This window comes from Abramis brama, assembly GCF_963993115.1.
Source record: "Abramis brama genome assembly, chromosome: 4".
In the NCBI taxonomy this organism is placed as follows: Eukaryota; Metazoa; Chordata; class Actinopteri; order Cypriniformes; family Leuciscidae; genus Abramis; species Abramis brama.
The window spans coordinates 27,408,548-27,430,133 of NC_139966.1; the positions used below are offsets into that span (position 1 = coordinate 27,408,548).

Genomic DNA, 21,586 nt, shown 5'->3' on the forward strand with positions numbered 1-21,586 from the left:
AGATGGCAATGAGTGAGTCTGATGCGGCTAGTAAGGCACAGGGGCTGTATGAGACATTTCAGCAGGGAAATGTTGTCCTTGTGTGTGCTTTGGAGATCACAGGGGAGTTGGAGGTTTTGAATATGTCCCTCCAGAGAAGAACACAGACCCTAGATGGTATGCTTTCAGCTGTTGCCTGTGTTAAGGAAAGTTTCAGCAAAAAGAGAAACACAGAGAGTTTTCAGGCTCTTTATACGAAAGCAACAAGGATGTGTGAGACACTCCATCTCACTCCAATTGCCTCTCCTCGTGTCCGTATCCCACCTCAGCGCTTCACAGGTAGTGCTCCTGCACATGTACATGTGTCCCCTTCTGACTACTACAGGACTGAATTCTACAAAGTTCTGGATGTTGCTGACATGCAGTTTAGAGAAAGATTTGAGCAAGAGGGAATGCAAATGTTAAGGCACCTGGAACAAATTCTCTTAAATGGAAAGATACATGATGTTGTCCAACAGTACCCAGAAATCAACCCAGACATCCTCAAAGTTCAGCTTGCGTTGTTCAGAATGAAGTACAGCTTCCAGTCTAGTACTGAAATTGTTGCTGTTCTTCAAGGGATGACCCCAGAGGTCCGTGGTCTCTTTGACCAAGTCGAAACAGTTGCCCGACTCCTCCTAGTTGTGCCTGTGTCATCAGCAGAGTCAGAAAGGAGTTTCAGCAGCCTCCGGAGGCTGAAAACATGGCTACGCAGCACCATGACCCAAACCCGCCTCAACAGTGTTGCTGTGTGGCATGTACATAAAGACAAGCTGGACAGGGTAAACAGAAAAAAGATTGCTGAACAGTTTGTCTCCTGTAAGGAGGGCAGAAAGAGCACTTTTGGTTCTTTTAAATGAGAGGTAGTTTGGTCATATGTTCATTGGTCAGTTGGTTGTTGTTGGTTGTTGTTGTTTGCATATATATATATATATATATATATATATATATATATATATATATATATATATATATATATATATATATATATATATATATAATATATTGTTCTTAATATATGTTGTTTGTATATCTGGAGTTTGTAACAAAAATAATTTCCCCCTCTGATTATTAAAGTATTTCTGATTCTTTAGCAAGTCTACTGTTGTGTATTTTCACTTATTTTCTTATTTTCCGTGTGTTCCGAGTGTGTTTTTATACTTTTCTAGTATCACTAATTTAAATGGGAAGCTTTTTATATCTTGTATGCTATACCTTTTGTACCCTTCTGTCATTGTATTCATCGTTTTTATTATTAATAAACAAACCACATCCATCCCCGCACTTTTAAAAAGCTTGCTACGCCCCTGAAGTCATGGCTAGCTGCCTTAAAACTGGCTAACCCTCCGACAGCCCCTGGATTTCGAGTCTGTAGTGAGCATTTTTTAGCGACAGACTATTTAGAGAGTTGTACTTTCAATACAACAGGTTCACTGGTGAGGGTTAAGACCAACAGACTGAAACCTGAGGCCATTCCGTCAATGTTCAACTTTTCAGGCTATAGTACAGGGCAGACCGATAGACCAACGGCAAGTACTAACACCACCGATGCTATCTAAGTTACCGCAGAGACAGGGCGCTGAAACGCTCACGTCAGGCAGAGGACAGAGAAGTATGTTAACTGTTATCATACTAGCAAGTCTACTAAGCAAAGGGCTGGATGTAACGTTATCACATACACAAAACATGTACATATTCACTTGCGCGCACATATAACGTGTAACGTTAGGCTTTATAGCGTTCAACAAAACTGAGACTGACACACTCGGCATTCATTGAAATTGAGCCACAAAACCAAGCTAGATACCAAACGATCCAACCTAGGGAAAGGGCTAGCAGCTAAACACGTTGGAAGCACTTTTGTCAAACTCCACAAGCTAGCCACCACTCCGACCATATAAACTGTATAAATAAATCATGACTCCGACAATATCACAGATCTATAATGCGTTTACTAGTTGCTAACTAAACCGCAGCAGGTCTGTAAACAGAATCCAATGTCCCTCTCTACTTGTTTGAGAGTACAAACATTAGTTTTTGTTTGTTTGAGAGTACAAACAAAAACATTGTACTAGTTTAGAGTACAAATCAAGTTCGACTCGAACTTGAACAATGTACAAACATTGTTGATGCAGGAGTTCAACTCGCAGAATTAGCTGCTAGGTCCATAGTAAGAGGTATCTGTGCAGTATCCGGCCGTGCAGTATTTTGGTTTTAACATTTTGCGTGCAGCTAACTTAACAAGCGATCCCATTGGATGAATTCGTCCAATCAAATTTTCCATTTATCTACCTCGATTTTCTAAAACGCACAGTACCTCAATCATGTTTTGGTATTTTCTCTAAATGCACACGACATATACAAGCAGTCTCTATTTACTAAAATGCATAATGTGCTTGGATGAGAGTGCATGACAGGCTACAGCCCTCCAACCTCCCACCACATTTCCCTCTTATAACACCATGAACCACTATTGCTCCATTAATAATTGACTATGTACATACATTGCAAATACAATCTAATGCATATTTTAGACACAATTTTGTATTGTATGCAATATTTTGAGACAAAATTAATTGGTGCGTTATAATACATTAGGAAACATAACAAACCACAAGAAAACAATTACTAGTAGTTCATCAGCACAATGTGTATTAGTTTATAAATGTGTAGTGAATAAATGGTTTCTCAGAGCTCCTTACAAATCCCAAATGAGGTGTCCTTTGAGGACCACGATGAGGACTTTTTTTTCTCAAGTGATGACAATGCCAGTTGCAGTGATGCAGAGGAGGAAGACACAAACTGTATTGAAGACAGAAAAAGCATTGTCTCTAACAAGCAGTTAATGTTATTTTCTATGTGTCACTGGGAGGGTTGTGGCAAATGCCTAGAAGGACCACCAGCTTTGTCCAACAGTGGTTTTGGGGTGACTGTAAAAACACACTGTGTGGATGGCCATAATTACATTTGGCATTCACAAAATCAAATCAGGGGAGTCATGGAGTGCAACATCACTGTTCCGGCTGCTGTGTTTTTGACAGGGAATGAGTGCAGTCCTTTCCTAGAGGTATGCAAAACAATTGGTTTGGAGGCCATGTCAGAGAGGCAGTGGTATAAGATCCAGAAAGCCTACGTCATACTGGAGGTCAACTATGCCTGGGCTATCCACAATGAGGGGGTCATGAGTGCTGTGAGAAGCCGATCACTAGGGTTGGGAACCGAGAATTCTTATCCAGAACCGGTAGTGTTTTTGAAAAAATACCGGAACCGTGCGAAATTCCTAAAGTTTTGGTTCCGAAAACGGTTCTGGTGCGCTGTATGGGCGAAGTGCTGGGAGCTTATCCTTTAATAGCGACGTCTCACCTCATATTAAAATAGTAATAAATGCACTGAAAAGCCCTCGGGCTAACTTACTCAAATATGTTTTGCGTCAGATATCAACGCAGAGAGAGAGAGAGGGTGTGTATTAAAGACAGTAGAGCTGCACGATTAATCTTTAAAATATCTCGATTCAAACACCCACGTGATCTTATTCCTAAATTACAAAAACCTCACCCCTGAACATTCAAATCTGTTTGCGCTGTCGCTGACCCAGAGAGAGCAGTTGTCAATATGAAACAGCTTTACAATCACAGTATCGATATTTCTGTTACAAATATTCAAATAATCACAGAAGTACTGAGATAAAAGTTTATAATTCGAGTATAAACACTGATGTCTACGGTAGCAACCAAAATAGAGTAAATCACCTTTTGAAAGTCGCTGCCTTCAAATAACGAGTGTATCGATTACATCTGATGCTTCAAAACATTCATAAAGACGTCCGTAACTTTTTTGTGTTCAGAATTTACAAAATATATACAATGAGCGAGTGCATCATGAACTTATCCTGAATTACTACGTTAAGCCTGCAATAAGCGTTTATACTCGGACTATACTTAAGACTGGCGGATCGCAGCCGCTGCGGAGTAGCCCAGTGCCTGCGTGACTCGTCATAGACATAAATAGAGAGAAGTAGCTCCGGCAACAATGCAATCCGGCTTCTTCCGCAAGACGCATGCAGTTCTGTTTATTAACCCTTAGAGGTCGGCAATCACGCCGGCGTGATCTGATCGCTTTTTCCTTATCAGTGCAAAAAGTAATCAAAATTCTAATATTAATTTTTATTTTATATGCTTGTGTTATACATCAATCGATCCTGTTAAATGTGTATTATTTTTGTGTATACTCACAATAAAAACAAACTGTTGTGCTTTTTGCCAAATAAAGAAAAATAAACATGAGGCGAGTTCTGCCTTCTCTCTGCCAGTGTAGTCCATTCTGAAACGCGTCCGAAAATGAATCATAACTCAGCGAATACTTCTCACACAGGCATGTGAGTTATGTCTCTATGAAGCTTGAAATCTCTTCTTTTAAATGAAGTAATTTATATAAAAAACAAATGTTTTCAACTCATGTAATCCGTTTGAAAGCAAGGAGAGGTACCGTTTTTCCTTCTGCCTCATTATCTCTAAATGAGCTGAGGCCGCCCCGCCCCCCGGCGCGATTCACATGTAAATAGTTAGGTGATCTAGTATGCATCGCATACGCCCCCCGATCAATGCCTCAGACGACGAACGGCAGCATTTTGAAGAGCGAATTCCGCCGAGGACACAATTTCGGAGTAAGTTTTACTTAAAAGTCTTTTGTCTTTTATTTTTCGTGTTCGCATTTATGAGGAAAAAACAATATTACGTGACAGTTCTCCATTATGGACGCGAGCGCTCTAAAAAAAGCACTAAAAGACTTTCAAACTTTCACAGAGACCTCAAAACAGAAAGTACAAATCCTTTCTTTAAAACGAATTTCGTTTTGTATCAATTGTATCTTAATTTTAATATTTTTTTCATTAACAAATTTCCTGGATTTAAAGTAAATATAGGCTAGCAATCCCAACATAAGGTGCTTGAACTGGAGATCATCATTAACCAGACCGTAGCCTACTCGCCTCACATGTCTAAAAAATGTGAAATATATTTACAGAAAGTTGGTTCTAAACAAAACCATCCAAAACAAAAAACTATGTAGCCTAATAAATGTGCATTTCTCCGGTGCGTTCACTAGCCTACTGCGAAGATCGCGAGTCAATAGGCTATCGTCAACTTCATCTTTGCCAGAAATTAAATTTAAATCGCGTGTGTGAATGAATGATGATGTTTTAGCAAACTGTATTGCTATACTGAGATGAGTAAAAATCGACTGAAATATGTTGAAATAAAATGTAGGCTATTTGTATAAGCAACGTATTAAACTGCAAATTAACAATATGCCCTAATATTTCATGAAAACAACGTTATAGTCAGGCGAAATATGAAAGACAACATCTTGTTGACTAGATTTGGGTACAGTTTTTACTGTAGAATATACTGCCACGTCAAATAAGCTTTTGTTTAGCAATTCCTAAAGTCAAAAATAAAGTCATCAACTAAGATGTTAGCTGTTCCAATGTTGACTATATTCAAACTAATGAATACATAGATAAAATGTAGGCCTATAATCTTTTTTTTTTTTACAAAGAAAGAGTACACTTGAAATATTGTTGAAATTGTAATTATTGTTGTAATTGTAACCATTTTAATAAAATAGCAAAACATATTTACAAGATAGATGTAAGCAAAATCTTAAATGGTCAATATAAGTCTTTTCTAAATATATCTTTTGTCCTTGCATTGTGGCTCAGTCAGTTTCACACCTGAATGAATGTCTAATTTTGCAGAGTGGGTGGGACATTGTATTTCTCAGGTGTAAACCACTCCTCGTTCACGCCCCCCTCGCATATTGGCTTTCCAAGCAAAACCTGTTTTACATCAATTTAAATCAATGTATGGTTTTATGTGAACGATAAAGCAAGACTATTTTCACATAATTTTGAAGAAAAAACTCTAGGCGAGGACATCCATTAGTCAAAAGTCTTATTGACACATATTTACTATGTGTTTTGTGGCCTTATTTCAGAAACTTTAGTTTTTAGTTTTTTCAATAACCATGCATAAACATTATTCTCTCAAAAATGAAAACATGTACATACACGTGGCTCACATATTATGCTAGCCCTGTTTGTGCTTTATAGAGTGAATTTACACCTTTGCCATTAATATGTTTATAAGCAACTGAAAAAAGCACAAATGTCAGGGCATGTCAGAACATCTCAAGGGCCCTAAAAACAGCCCAGACCCCAGAGGGTTAACTGCTAGAGCGCTGATTTATCCAGTAACGAAACAAGTAAAGTCTTTATGAATCAATCATTCAAAACGATTTTAAAAATAATCTGTTCTACACACATCTTACATGGGTGTTCAAGCATATTCTACCCCTTCTGAGAGGGTATTCTCCACTGCTGGAGATTATACAATAAGCTATAGGAGAGGTCCCAAATTATTAGAGAATGCAGAAATTTTTATTTTCCTTCAGAAAAACTATTTTTTTTGCAAAAATTGCTTAACAATATGTTGAATTTGTTGACATTACCAGTCTGTTAAACTCATTTGACAGGTATAAGAAATAAACACAAAAAGGATTGTGGATTTTTCCCGTACTACTATTTTTTATTAGTTGTTTTAATATTTTTTATTGAATGGGAACCGGAACCGGAATCGTTTGGCGGAACCGGAAAATTTCTTACGATTCCCAACCCTACTGATCACTGTCTCAGGGGATGCACGGTATGACAGCCCTGGCTATAATGCAACCTTCGGCACCTACTCTCTGTTTGACACAGAATCAAAGATGATCGTGGCTCAGGAAACTGTGCGGGTGACTGACGTGAAAAATAGCTACTGGCTCAAGGTAGAGGGTATGGAGAGAGATGCCTGGCCAAGCTTGCGGACCACGGAGTCTCCATCTCTGTGTTGGCCACTGACTGCCACCCATCTGTGCAGAAGGTACTAAGAGAGAAACATCAGGAAATCAAACATGAGTATGATCTGTGGCACATTGTCAAGAATGTAAAAAAAAAAGAAACTTTTAAGATGCAAAAATCCTGATCTGAGTGAGTGGATCCGGATGATAACTAATCACTTGTGGTATTCTGTTTCCTCTTGTGGGGAGATAGAGTAAGACTCAGGGAAAGGTGGATATCTCTGCTACACCACATAACAAATGTTCATGAGTGGGTGACCGGGGAAACAATAACAAAATGTGACCACCCTCCCTACACCCCAGATGAGGAGAGCAGGCGCCCGTGGCTCCGTCCTGACTCTGCAGCCTTTTATAGCCTCCAAAAGGTTATCCTGAACAGGCAGCTCCTCCAAAATCTTGACAGGGTGACAGAGGGCATCCACACAGGTGAATTAGAGAGTGTTCATGCTCTTTATAATAAGTATGCAACAAAGAGAAAGGCCTTCAGCTATGAAAGCTTTGAAGCGTGTCTTCGCCTGGCTGCACTGGACAACAACATCAACATAGAGAGAGAGAGGGCAACAACCAAGACAGGTGGACACAGATTTAGGCAACAATTTTCAAAGGCTGCTGGTCAGTACGTGGTGGCACAAATAAAAGAGCAGAAAGCCTACAGTTTCCGAAAGGATATCGTCAATGGAGATTGTATAATTTATTATCTATACTAACTCTTATTCCTACATAAAATATTTATGTTCCTCTATAATAGTCATACTGCATAACCATATTCCTTTAGGCAATATCAGTTCAAATGTTTTTTTTTTTTTCTATATGCTCAGTAAAGTTACTTTTCAATTATTTGATATTATCCAATAAAATGATTACTTTACATGTACGCGTCTGACTTCAAATGTTTTATTATTAAAATTGACTACAAGTCCAGCGCATACTCGAATCCTTGATATTCGGTTGAGGGGAAAAGATCCCTGATGTAGTTCACTGCACAGGATGGGATTGGGATCCCATTCCTTCTTCCCAAATGCCCCCTCACCCAAAGAGTGAACTGCCGGTACGCTGTTAACCTAAACCGTCTGAGAAAAGGATATAACAAATTAGCCTAGCCTAGCCCAGTCGCCAATTCATAAAATACACTATTACATACCTGCTACTTATGGGGCGCTCCAGCGTCTCAGCTCGGACATCCCTTAGAGATAGCATAGCCACCTCCAACACATCTCTCTCACCGCACAGCATCCGAAATGAACGGTGCATGGTGATGCATTTTTTACCACTCAATAAATGTTCCAGGTTGACCTCTCTGCAACAGATCGATTCTGGTGCAGTGTCCATGCTCCGGCAGCGCCCGCACCCACACCAGTCACTTCCCCCAAAACGATCCTGTACTGTAGGTGGAGCCTGAAACTGATCGTCCTCCATGTGGTTGTAGTCACGTACTACTGGCCTGTCCCTCACAGGCTCAAATGCGTAACCCATGCGGCCATTAAAATTACTAATTTTCGTGTGTACAGGACCTGCAGCTGCAGCTGCCTATATACCTTCGCAGGTCCTACCATGCCAGTGACGTCATCAGAATTGCCAGCTTTCTTATACTAACAAACGCAATTTTTATGTTGCTTAAAAAAAAGCTATATTGATATTTTTAATTAAAAATTGTGTAATTTACTTTTAATTGTCATAAACAACACGTTATCAATGTTGATTCTTTCAGTTCAGTTCATCTTTAAATACCCACAGCCCATCCAGAACAGGTGTTCACAATATCACAATCACAGACGGACAGTGACAGAAATAAAAACTGAACCAAAAGTCAAAGAAAAGGAATGCCTAGAAATGTATTTGTAATTAATTCAATGCAAATGAACACACAAGAACAATGCAACTTCAGTTAAGAATCATCAGCTTTATTACCTTACTGTTTTGTGAAATATGTGTGTTAACATTACAATAGTTATTCAATACAGGTGTTGTGGAAGAATATAAAAATAAACCTCCGAACGCTGCTGATGCCTGAAGAGAGGTTTAAGAGGACCTGCAAATAAAGATACTGAACAGTAAGATTTAATGACGAGTATAATTGAGAGCCAGCAACCTTTGGAGAACATGGCAGATGACCATGATTTACTGGTAGACTAGATCAACTTTAAGACTAAACTGAGGGGCATTTACACAACATTGTTTTCAACTCAAAAATGGAAACCTTTATGCATTTTTGCTGTTCATTAACAAAACAATGGCGTTTTGGGGCGTGAAAAAAAAAAAAAACGGGTTGGGTTTCAACTTGCAAGTTTTTGAAACCGATACTGCAACCGTCTCTGTGTAAACTATAAAATTTCACTGCAGAATCTGTGAAAACGGTGATGTCTTGCGGAGCTGCCCAGATGCTTTTGTGCATTTTGACTTAATGCAGATCATGTCTATTTCGATCCAGTTGCATTGCGTAATTAATTTATCAGTGGTGATACAAATACTCTGTCAGAACTGCGTGCTTCTGTTGCTTTCGCAATTCTCACGTTTTAATTCTCACATGTTAATAGGAATGTTCAGATTTGGCTCACATTCAACTGCAGTGTAAATGCAGCCTTGATTTTAAAGGTCCCATATTGTCAAAAAATTAAATTTCCTGACTTTTTTCATGATGACAGAGGTCTAGGGAGTATGTAACTGCCATATAAGTTTCAAAACAGTTTATCCACAGACAAATGCACACAGCCTGCATAAAGTAGCTGTGCCTTTTCACAAGCCGTTGTGACTTCCGTAAAAATGTGATGTCAGAAGTACTCAGTCACCGCCTTCAGTCCCACCCCAAGCACTGCCCACCATCCCTCCCTCCTTTTGTCCAACCCCCAGACAACAATGTTACTGAGCAACAACACAGCGCTGTTCAGTCGATGGACAGTAAAGACCTGCACTCCCGCGGGACCCAACGCAACAGAGTACGGTGCGGGACTAGATTTGATGGCCGAGTGCGGGCGTAAGGTACTCGTGTGTGTGCGGGTTGCGGGACGATAAAAGGATTCGCGAGACTCCCACAAAATAGAAATATCTAAAAATAAAACATCTAAAATGTTATTCATATGTTGCACAAAAACAACAAGAATAACTCAAACTAAATAAAAACGATTTACAGACCAGAATGAGCCTCTATTTATAACATGTTTGCAGCATTGAGCAATGTAGCCAATCACAGACATGTGTGTTGATTTCTTGAACACAATGGCCAATGAGATGCATATAAGATAGAATCCACTCACCGCTCCAAACTGAGTTTTTGTTCAGTGCTGAATTCTGCATGCTGGCAAATCCTCTGATTATAAGAAACGAAGTGTTGCCGTTATGAAAGATTTATTGTGCAGTCAGCTTCATTGATAATAATGGAGTTTTGTGAGATTGCAATGAACTGATATCAGCTTTTTAGGAATTATTAAGGGAGCACACAAATTATTTATCACCATCATTACAGGTGTTTTATTTACCTTACTTGTGAGCATCACCAAGCCACAGCAGGCTACAGCATACATGACCCTAGTTACTTGTGGTTGGCCTGGCCGTGCGTCACTCAGAAAACAACAGGCCAATCAGAAGAGAGGCCAAAATCGACCTGCTCTTGGCAGAGCTCCTGAGAAAGGAGCTGTAAAAATATATTGAGATGGTTTTTGGTACTTGTACCACAAATATATATTCTTAAGGATATCAAAACCTAAAATAAAACTTCAGAAAGGTGAACAATATGGGACCTTTAAACAGATGAGTATTTTCTGGTGCCATTTTAAATTGCTGAGCCATTTGAAACTCTTTCCACATGAAGAGCAAGAATGTGGTTTCACATCTGCATGACTTTTCAGGTGTATCTTTAAGTGTAAAGGCAAAATAAATTTTTTATAACACTGATCACACTCAAATGGCCTTCTTCCAGAGTGAATAGACGGATGATTTTTGAAATTGCTCCTTTTTCTAAACGTTTTACTACTTTCAGAACTCTGCAGTTTCTTTTCAGAATGAGTTTGCAAATGTTGTTTCAGGTTTAGTGCTCCTGTGAAGCTTTTTCCACACAGTTTGCAGGTGGACGGCTTCTCTGTGGTGTGAGTTCTCATATGTTTTTTAAGGTTTCCTTTTTGAGTGAAACTCTTTCCACACAGTTTGCAGGTGTAAGGCTTCTCTATGGTGTGAACTCTCATGTGCACTTTGAGGTTTCCTTTATCAGTGAAACTCTTTCCACACACCTTGCAGGTGTAAGGCTTCTCTCCAGTGTGAATTCTCATGTGGACTTTAAGAGTCGGTTTATGTGCAAAACGTTTTCCACATTGAGGGCATGTGTAAGGCTTCTCTCCAGTATGAATTATTATGTGACTTTCAAGGCTTCCTTTATGATTGAAACTTAGTCCACACAGCTTGCAAGTGTACGGCTTCTCTCCAGTGTGAATTTTCATGTGCCTGTTAAGGTTTCCTACTTGGTTGAAGCTTATTCCACACTGTTGGCATAGGTACGGCTTTTCTCCAGTGTGAATTTTCATGTGGGAGTTAAAGTATTTTTGTCTGTTAAAACTTTTTCCACACTGTTGGCAGGTGAAAGAGCCCTCTTCAGTGTGAACTCTCATGTGGACTTCAAGGCTGTGTTTTCTGTTAAAGCTTTTTCCACACTGTTGACAGGTGAAAGAACTTGGATCAATGTGAATTCTTATATGGTCTTTAAGGTGTCCTTTTTGACTGAAACTCTTTCCACACTGAGGGCACGTGAAAGGCTTCTCTCCGGTGTGAACTCTCATGTGCCTGTTAAAGCTTCCTTTCTGAGTGAAACCTTTTCCACACTCTTGGCAGGTGTAAGACTTTTCTCCGGTGTGAATGCTCATGTGCTTTTTAAGGCTTCCTTTTTGAGTGAAACTATTTCCACACTGTTGGCATGTGTAAGGTTTCTCTCCATTGTGAGTTCTCATGTGGACTCTAAAGTTTCCAAGTTGATTGAAACTCCTTCCACACTGTTGGCAGGTGTAAGGCTTCTCTCCATTATGAACTCTCATGTGGACTAAAAGATTGCGACGTTGATTGAAACTCTTTCCACAGTGTTTGCAGGTGAAAGGCTTCTCTCCTGTATGAATTCTTGTGTGGACAGTAAGACTTCCACGTTGAGTGAAACTCTTTCCACAATGTTGGCAAGTGAAATATCTTGTAGTTTCTGTCTTTTTAGATCTTTGTTGAGGGGAAGTATTTTCAGTTTGTAAGCAACTAAATTTTTTTCCAGTTATGAAATCATGATGTTTCTCAAACTGATCTTTTTTTTCCATTTCATCTAGTACTCCACTCTCATCTTTCAGTGTTATCAGGTCTAGGGTAAAAAAGAGAAATACAAGTTAACCCCAGTTTAATGGTATGAATCAACAAACATCAAAACCAACATGTATGCTAGATACCATGTGCACTAAGCTACAGAAAGAGGTGTTATATGTCTATAATATTAGACAAATAGTGTACTCTCAACTGTCCAGTTTTGCAGAATAACAGTAAGTGTGAAAAAACATTGGTCAACAAATTACCTGCTTTTGGCATTTGATCATTGATTTTTTTTTTTCCTAGTGTTACATCTTTCAACAACATTCCATTCCTCACCATTCTCTTAGATGGCTTGAGAATGAAGTATACTGGTATTTGTGGACAAGCATTGGCATGGGTTAAGTCCTATCTATTTGACTGCTACCATTTTGTCTGTGTAAATGAAGAGACGTCTCATCAAACCCAAGTATGGAGTGCCACAGGGCTCAGTAACATGTCCTTTTGAATTTTTTCTTTGTATATCCTTCCTCTGAGCGACATTCTTTTTTTTTCACTGATGCAAATGATACTCAGTTCAATAGTTCTTTACAACCTACACTCTTAGAAGGAATTTATAGAAAAGTTTCACAAATTATGTGCAACACTAATTTACACAATTTTGTGTCCGTATTAAATAAAAACGTGTAGAAGAAATAACCTTTCACATTTATGTGTAACTTAAAAATGTACCCACAGCAGAATACAGTCAGTCCATAGTCTGTTAATGACAGAGACTTGCCAATTTGTTTTTCCTTGCATATTGTTGCAAATAAAACATTTATACAATAATCACTTCATTGCGTTAATCAACTACCCCTCGCGTCAAAACCACCTTTATACCAGGGAGCAGACGATTTGCGCCGGTGACTGCTAGCAAGATTCTTTGATTTAAGCTGTACTCTAATATTAAGCAGCTTTCTATTGGACAACGCAGTAAATACAAACTCAAATTTTTGAAACTTAAAACTGATAAAAAGAAATTTCCACTTTCACATTTAATCCCTGATAGATTTCACACACAAAATTTCTCAAGCACGTCAACGTCAAAGAAATTGTGCCAGTAATGGTGTATTATAAATAGCATTAGTGTTGTCACGTACCAACATTTCAGTATTCGGTACCAATACCAGTGAAAATACACGGTTCTCAGTACCAATTTCGGTACCAAAGCTTAATTTAGATTAAATTTACATATATTAAAGTGTATATCACGGTTACAAAGATGGAAACTGTAGTATTAAAAACACTTTACAGTAAGATTCCATTTGTTAGATAACAATAGATAAAATGACCTAACAATAAACAATAGTTATATACTGTCGCAATTATTCTCCTTGGGGTTCATTTAAAAATACATTTTTAAAATCAAAAGTTAACATGCGCAATTTAATGCACAATGAATGAAGTGAACAAACATGACCAATCAAGTGTTTGTATTAAATAACATTCACAAACATTAATTAATGTTGTAAAAATATATTGTTCACTCAACGTGTTGATGTTAGATAACGCATTAAGTAATGTTAATGAATGGTATCTTATTGTAGTGTCACCAAACTATACAGGAGATAAAACGTGTTTTATTTGACTTGACTGTACTTTTATTTAATCCAAAACTGCATTCATATTTAATTTTAAAAGGGCTTTTTAAACCTGCTAAGAGTTATCCAGAACTGCTAACTGCTTAAGAATAAGCCTAGAACTGCTTTTCTGACGGACTGATATTAATTACGGCTTTTTATTTCTCATCTCCATAAATATATCTAGTAGTAAATCTAATGCAAGGGCTAGAAATCAATTAATCGTCATCATGGAGAGCGCAGTTTGCACCGCTTTCTCCTTTCCATAAGCGCTTGCTCTCCCGTGGCATCTGTCGTTGCTATGCAACCATAAACATAGGTGCGCCTGGAAAAACGAGCAAAAAAAAAAAGAGCCTACATTTGAAATAACGAATCTGCACGCGCAAAAAAAAAACGCGCTATGCGAACGACCCCTTGTGGCAACGTGACATTAGCCTAATCCAAAATATTTCCATATGTGGCTCTTTCCTCCTTTCTTATCAACAAGTGGATTTACAGCCACCACATCAGCAGCACCGCCGGTCGCCTTGTCTCAGCGCTTTTATGAAGAGGAGAAGAGAAGAGAACTGCACAAGCTTCGGGCATGCACGCGCATCAAGTACCGGGTTTGAGAAAACCTGGTACCGTGACATTTAAAAAAAAAATTGTACCGACTTGGTACCAAAGTAGCGTGTCTTTGACAACACTAAATAGCATTGTGTCTAACATTATATTTATTACACACAGAATGGTCCATATTCAGATTGGTTCATTTCCTATGTTCTCACCAGATTGAATTTATCCAGGTAAGCACTGCAGTAAAACTCACTAAATCATTCATTCAATTATTCCAAATCAAGCATTCTAAACAACTTTAGTTTTTATTTTTGCATTATTTTGATCTTTTATTAGGCTGAAGACTCTCTGCCATTGCAGCCCCACCTCACCTGGGGTCTCATTTATAAAACTGTATGTAGGATCCTTACTAGAAATGTGCATGCGCCCGAAAGCCAAAAATGGCTTACAAAACTGTGTGTACGCCAGAACCTGCGCTGAATTCCCTTTATAATTCCCAGTCAGCAGAAGATTGTGCGCATATGCATCTCCTCCCTGAAATAACCATATATGGAGCTTACAACGCCTAGCTTTACTATGCATATCCTCATCTGCATATCATTTGCACATGCATATTCATCCACGTGATTGTATGCGTACGCAACGGTTATAAATGAGGCCCCAGGAAGGTGCCTAATATGATTTCAGCATATAAGCGCACAGGTTCGTTAACTACAGAGGAAAAGAAAAAGATCAACACATGGTGATTTCCTGCATATCTTACTGTGTATTTGTCTCAAACAGCCTCATCACTGCAGATGAGCTGAAATTGGCTAAAGCCTTGATTGCAATCTTGAGAGCATGGGTCAGCTGTACACATCGTCATGTTTTGCGGTGACTGTCCCTGTGTCTACGGCTTCTGTCAAGCGGACATTCTCAGCCCTAAAGCGAATTAAAACTTATGCCAGAAATACAAGGGGACAGACTCGACTTTCAGCATTAACCTCGATAGAAAGACTCATTGTTGGAACTGAAATGCACAGATAACCTGTACAACAGAGTAATTGATGTCTTCTTGAGGAAAGAAATAAGGATGGATTTTGTGCAAAAATAATCAGTAGTTTTGGTGAGTATTATTTTTGTCCACGTTTTTTACGTGCAGAATATGATTTTCTTCTTAATTTTTCTTGTCAATTTATGATCTAAACTTTTTTTTTTTTCAAACATTTATACTTTTGTTATATCTGAAGAATGACAGACAAGGGAGGCTCCGTTTCTGAACTTTTTAATCGGAACGCACCAGCCTCACTCGTTTCTCTCTACCCGACCTTTTCCGAACTCACCGCATTAACCCTATAACTGCTGGTGCAAAATAAAACAGCAATATCACAACAACTATAAAGAGTCTGTGCGCTATTAAAAGCGTATTAAGAGGTGGATTAATTCATGTAGGACACCACAGAAGCCCTAGGTGTGAAATGCACCGCCCACCACTGATATATTTATACAATGGTTCTTTCTGGTTCTCGAATCTGATTGGCTGAGAGCCTTTTCCAGGCGTACGATACTCGCGCAGTATCAGCACTCTAACCAGTTCACCGTTTATATCACTCCGCTTGCGGCTACTGTCATGGCGGTCGAGCAAATCCACCATATGTTTTAAAAATATCCTACTACTGTAGTTGTGTCACGAAATTTAGTTCTAAGAGTTTTTTAAGGCAAGAATGTAGTTATTTAGTCCTCAAATATGTGACTAATATATAATCTTAGTGCCTATTTTATGATCTGTTGAGACCCTTTCACAGGTTCGTGCTCCAGGCTGTCAGTGCTCGTTCAGCGCTCATGTTCCCGCAGAGAACAGCGTCATCTCGGCCAGTCCTTCGGGAATTTGCCGCTGGCTCTTTTTTGGATATAATACTATGGACATCGACCTGAAGAATAAATGCTACATCAGATGCAGGTAATACACTCGTTTAGTCGATCTCTCTCATAATACCAAAAAACTCAACGTTCCTTCGTTACTAGTTCTAAAGTGACGTTGCAGAATTAGTAACGGAGGCTTGAGCTCAACTGTCAAACTGTCAACTTGAGTTTTGAATCCGTGGCGGAAGGAAGTAGTTCTGCACAAAAGAGGGTTTTTAAAGACACTCCGTTGTTATGTCTTATTTACTTGCGTGTGCCGTCGAACTGTTACAATATCACACTCGTACCCATGCGAGATATAGATATAAATATATATATATATATATATATATATATATATATATATATATATATATATATATATATATATATATATATACACATCCCCAGACCATATTATAGTCTCCTAAATTACTCAGGATGCCCAATACTGTCACAAACAAGTTAGGGTCATATCAATTTGGAGCATGTGTTGGCCAGATACTGTCAGGTCTAGGGCTGCACGATATTGGGAAAAAAATTACATTGCGATATTTTTTTCCCAACGATATATATCGTGATATTGCGAGCCATCAATCCAGGCTAAAGTCAATAATTACCATTCCATGTTATTAATAATTTCACTAATAAGCAAGCTTCATTACAAGTAACAAAAAGGCCACTTAATATTTTATTCCAGAAACATATTTCTCTCAGAATTCGGTGAACGTTCTACACAGGACCTAACATTCTTCAGGTTCTAGGACCCGAAAAATTATGTTTTCTGTGCTGATTCAGTGACGCGTTCATGTAAACGGCACCTAGAACCAGCATAAGTAATGATTAATAATATGTAAAATATTACAGTGAGTCATTTTAATTGTTTATTAATAAACAAGTGTTTTCTGTAAAGATGAAGTTGACAATTACTGACTCGCGATCTTCGCAGCAGTGATCGGGAGAAATGCACTTTTCATACAGATTAATTTTTTTTTTAATGGTTCTTCTGTAGATAATAGTTATATTTCTATTTTTTATTATTGTTATTTTCAGGTGTGTGAGGTGAGTAGACTACCTTTTATGCTGAGTTTCGGTTCATGGATGATAGCTTAATCTCCAGTTCAGGCGCTGGCTGCTATATTTAATTTTTAGGCTAGGCCCTATTTATTAAATCCAGAAAATTGGATAATGAAATACTGATTAAAATTAAGATACAATTAATACAAAACGAAGTTCGTTTTAAAGAAAGGCTTTGTGCTTTCTGTTTGAGGTCTCTGTGAAAGTTTTAAAGCCGTCTTTTAGTGCGGCTTTCATAACGGTCGTGTGACGCGTCCATAATGTCACGTAACATTGTTTTTTCCTCATAAATGCAAACACGAAACGATTTTTTAAAAAAGACAACCATCCACGACTTTATAACACTCCAGCAAAGTAGCCTACCTCTTTTTGGTCAACATCCTCCTTTTTGTAGACGAAATAGGCTAGTCCCAAATAGCTGATTTTGATTTTGTTGCGGCGGATCCTCTTCGTCGCGCATTTTTAGCAATAGGATTGCCAGTGAATGTTGGCTGTTGGCTGTGAGCGTGAGCGCGGCAGAGCAACTGTGCAGGCACGCGGAACGCGTATGTCACCCCAGCAAAAAGCCATACAACAAACTCGTGTTTACTGTGTGCTACCGTTCTCTTACACTATGGGTGCTACTAACGTTACCCTTCGCATCGCATGTTCCGGCGATGTGACTATCGCTCATTTGCACATCGCGATGTCGATGTTAAAACAGAATATCGTTCAGCCCTAGTCAGGTCAGCTTGAGGCAGGACCAATAGTATGACATCACGTTTTAGGCCAAAACCTGTAAGTGATTTAGCATTTTAGCACATCCGGTTCCATCGTCCCGAAGTCAATGGTTTTTTTGAATGGGGTTTCGTGATTTTCTAAAGCCGTTAAGTGTCTTGAATGTCTTACGTGTCTGGGACTACAGACGTTGTCGAGGAGATTAAAGGTCATCACACTGAAGAGGTAAACTCAGTCTGGCTTTAACAGCATTGTTATGATTATAATTGTGCTCTTATTAACTATTCTAACTCAAACGTTCTGGGAAAATGTTTTTGTGGTAAGTTAAGCAAGTAAGTAAATAAGTGTGGTAAATAAGTGGTATTTCTAAAACACTGTTAGACAATGTTGATATTTGAAACCAACCCAAACACACCCCTCTCTTCATTGCTCCGCCTCCACAACTCAGCCTCCAATCCTAACAGCCCTGTACTTAGTCGGTCTCGAACCCCGATACCCCTGCATGCGAGTCGAGTGCACTAACAATGACGCTAAACACCGCATTCACTAGCAAAAACAAGGACTAACTTTCCTCCGTTTCGCACACAATACAAGAGAGGATGTTTGTTTATCATAGTAGAAGAGCAACAAAATAATGCTTCACGAAAAATAAAGCGCAGATGTGACACGAATGACAAGGAAGCACAAAAAAATTAATGTACACTACTTAAAGGAGAAGTTCACTTTCAAAAAAACTTTTGCTGATAATTTACTCACCCCCATGTCATCCAAGATGTCCATGTCTTTCTTTCTTCAGTCGAAAAGAAATTAAGGTTTTTGATGAAAACATTCCAGGATTTCCCCCCACGTAATGGATTCTATTGGGACCCAAACGGTAGAAGGTCCAAATGACAGTTTCAGTGCTGCTTCAAAGGGCTTTAAACGATACCAGACGATGAATAAGGGTCTTATCTAGCGAAACGATCGGTCATTTCCAAAATAAATAAAAAAGTTTAAGTTTTATAAGCACAAATGTTCGCCTTGCTCTGTTCTGTGATGCGCGTTCGTGACGTCACGTAATACGCAATTACGTTGAAAAGGTCACGCTTGAAAAATTTCTGTCCTGAAGAAAATGTTCTTTTTGGCTTTTTAATATTAAAACACCCAGGATACGCACACGAAATGGGCATTTTAAATGATAAACTGACACAAATACATTTGAAAATGTGTATATGGTCCTCATTCCGCACATTTGTAAACACGTCAAGCGTGACCTTTTCAACGTAATTGCGTATTACGTGACGTCACGAACGCGCATCACAGAACAGAGCAAGGCGAACATTTGTGCTTATAAAACTTAAACTTTTTTATTTATTTTGGAAATGACCGATCGTTTCGCTAGATAAGACCCTTATTCACCATCTGGTATCGTTTAAAGCCCTTTGAAGCTGCACTGAAACTGTCATTTGGACCTTCTACCGTTTGGGTCCCAATAGAATCCATTACGTGGGGGGAAATCCTGGAATGTTTTCATCAAAAACCTTAATTTCTTTGCGACTGAAGAAAGAAAGACATGGACATCTTGGATGACATGGGGGTGAGTAAATTATCAGCAAAAGTTTTTTTGAAAGTGAACTTCTCCTTTAATAGTAACTACAAACAAGAGTTAGTTGTTATTTGCCAACAGCACAGCAGCTCCAGACACATAAACCCAGTGTTACTTAAGTGTGGAGTGAATCAAAGCAACATCTGGGTCTGTTTTCAGGCCTTTCCACTGAGGTCTCTCCAGCGCTGGACATCGTTTCTAATATTAACACGGGTCCTAAAGCTCTTGCCCATAAATAACCCTTTATTTTCCAGTGATTTCTGCAGTCTTCCTTCAGTTCAAATCTCCCTCTTGCTCGTTCTCTCTCCTCCACCGTCAACACGCCCCCTAATGCTGATTGGCTACACGTTTGTTGTTGTGTCGGCCCGACTAACTTCCAAACAGCATATTTCAAATCCTACTTACCCCACCTTTAAGTATTGGAGGAGGTCCATAATTTTAACTAACAGTGATGTCATACCTGCACCACTTAAATTAGGACATTCATATGATATTCTGTATGATATTCATATGATATCATACAAATGACTGAGTTCAGCCGTGAGAATGAAACCAACCTGTTTGTTCCTCAGTTTCTTCTTGTTTCACTCTGAATGTTTCTTCAATCTTCACGTCTTCACTCTCCTCTTTAATAAACGCCATCTTTATAATAGTGTCATGTGGATCTCAGTCGCTTCACCAGGAGTTTTTCTGTGCATTTAAGATGAGAATAATTAACAAAAATAAATCCACACTAAATCTCTGTGTGCGTCTCAATCAGCTCTAGTTCAGTAGTTCAGTTCACTGGTAAGAGAGTCAGTCAGAGTGAGAGTTAGACGTGAATCACCTGATTAGACTAAAAACACTTAAAGCTAACACTACAAATAAAGAACATAAATTAAAACAGACACTTCATGGTTATGCATTCATGGTGTATATTTATTAATTCAATCATTTGTAATTAATATTTAATAGACTGCACTTTTATGAACGCACTGGCAGTTGTTTCACAAGTTCTCATTACATATGTTTGTTTGTTTGTTCTGGTTGCATTTACACTGTTTTGATCAGCATGTGCAATACACAACACTATTTATACATTTATTTATTTAACACACCACACTTCTTATTTACATTTCCTTGCATTTGTACATACATACCATCTATTGTCTATTTTATTTTTTTGTATATTGTGTTTTGTACTAATTCTATTTTTGTTGTTTTATTATGTGTGTCCTGTCACTACTATTCTGTTTGCACTGTGGAAGCTTCTGTCACCAAAACAAATTCATTGTATGTGCAAACATATCTGGTAATCTCTGATTCTGTCTCGAAAGAATCACCGAATCATTTTCGAAGCATTTGGTTCAATTGACTCGCTGACTCGTCTGAAGCAATGCATTTTACAGTTTACACTTCGCGACCTTTAAAAAGTACATTCTACAGTATGAATAGGGTTAGTATTAATGACATTCGGACATACTACTCTTTTTGCGTACTGTTTTTTGCATAATATATCGGTAAGTATTCGATTTCGAGTCTAGAAAGGCTCCGGTTCTCTCATCACTGTGTTAAATTCTTGTTTATGATAAACTGATTCACGATATTGGGTGCGAAATGAGACGCATCTTTTCTGTTAATCATGTGTGGATGCGATTTACTCACACAAAATAACGTTCATTTATGTTATATGCAGCATCGCAATGTCACTTTCAACAATGTTGAATTCATTTTTAAAAAACACACACACAACGATTGAAATGCTTAAAAACACAAACCTTTCTTTAACCGTATCATAACAGACACTGGAGCGCGGCGCAGCCTTGTGACGTCACGTCGTCAGTCATATCAAAATGAAAGTCCCTTATTGTGCATAGAAATGTAAGTCCATAGTGCATGCAGAAAACAGAGGTATAATATCACAGAAATAAATATCATTTTAAAGATAATTTAAATAGAAAACTATTATTTTTAAATTGTTATAATTCTTCAC

The 21,586-nt window shown here is 38.5% G+C and overlaps 1 protein-coding gene across 1 annotated transcript; it reads right to left on the reverse strand.

Moving 5' to 3' along the window:
* Positions 1–8,801: 8,801 nt before the first annotated feature.
* LOC311080542 (uncharacterized protein) lies at positions 8,802–21,438 on the reverse strand. Its single transcript, XM_084110532.1, has 3 exons — positions 21,372–21,438; positions 20,172–20,304; positions 8,802–12,235 (listed from the first exon to the last, which is right to left on the reverse strand). Exons 2-3 carry the CDS (start codon positions 20,254–20,256, stop codon positions 10,626–10,628), a joined length of 1,695 nt encoding a protein of 564 aa, XP_083966658.1. The 5' UTR covers positions 20,257–20,304; positions 21,372–21,438; the 3' UTR covers positions 8,802–10,625.
* Between the last annotated feature and the right edge of the window lie 148 nt (positions 21,439–21,586).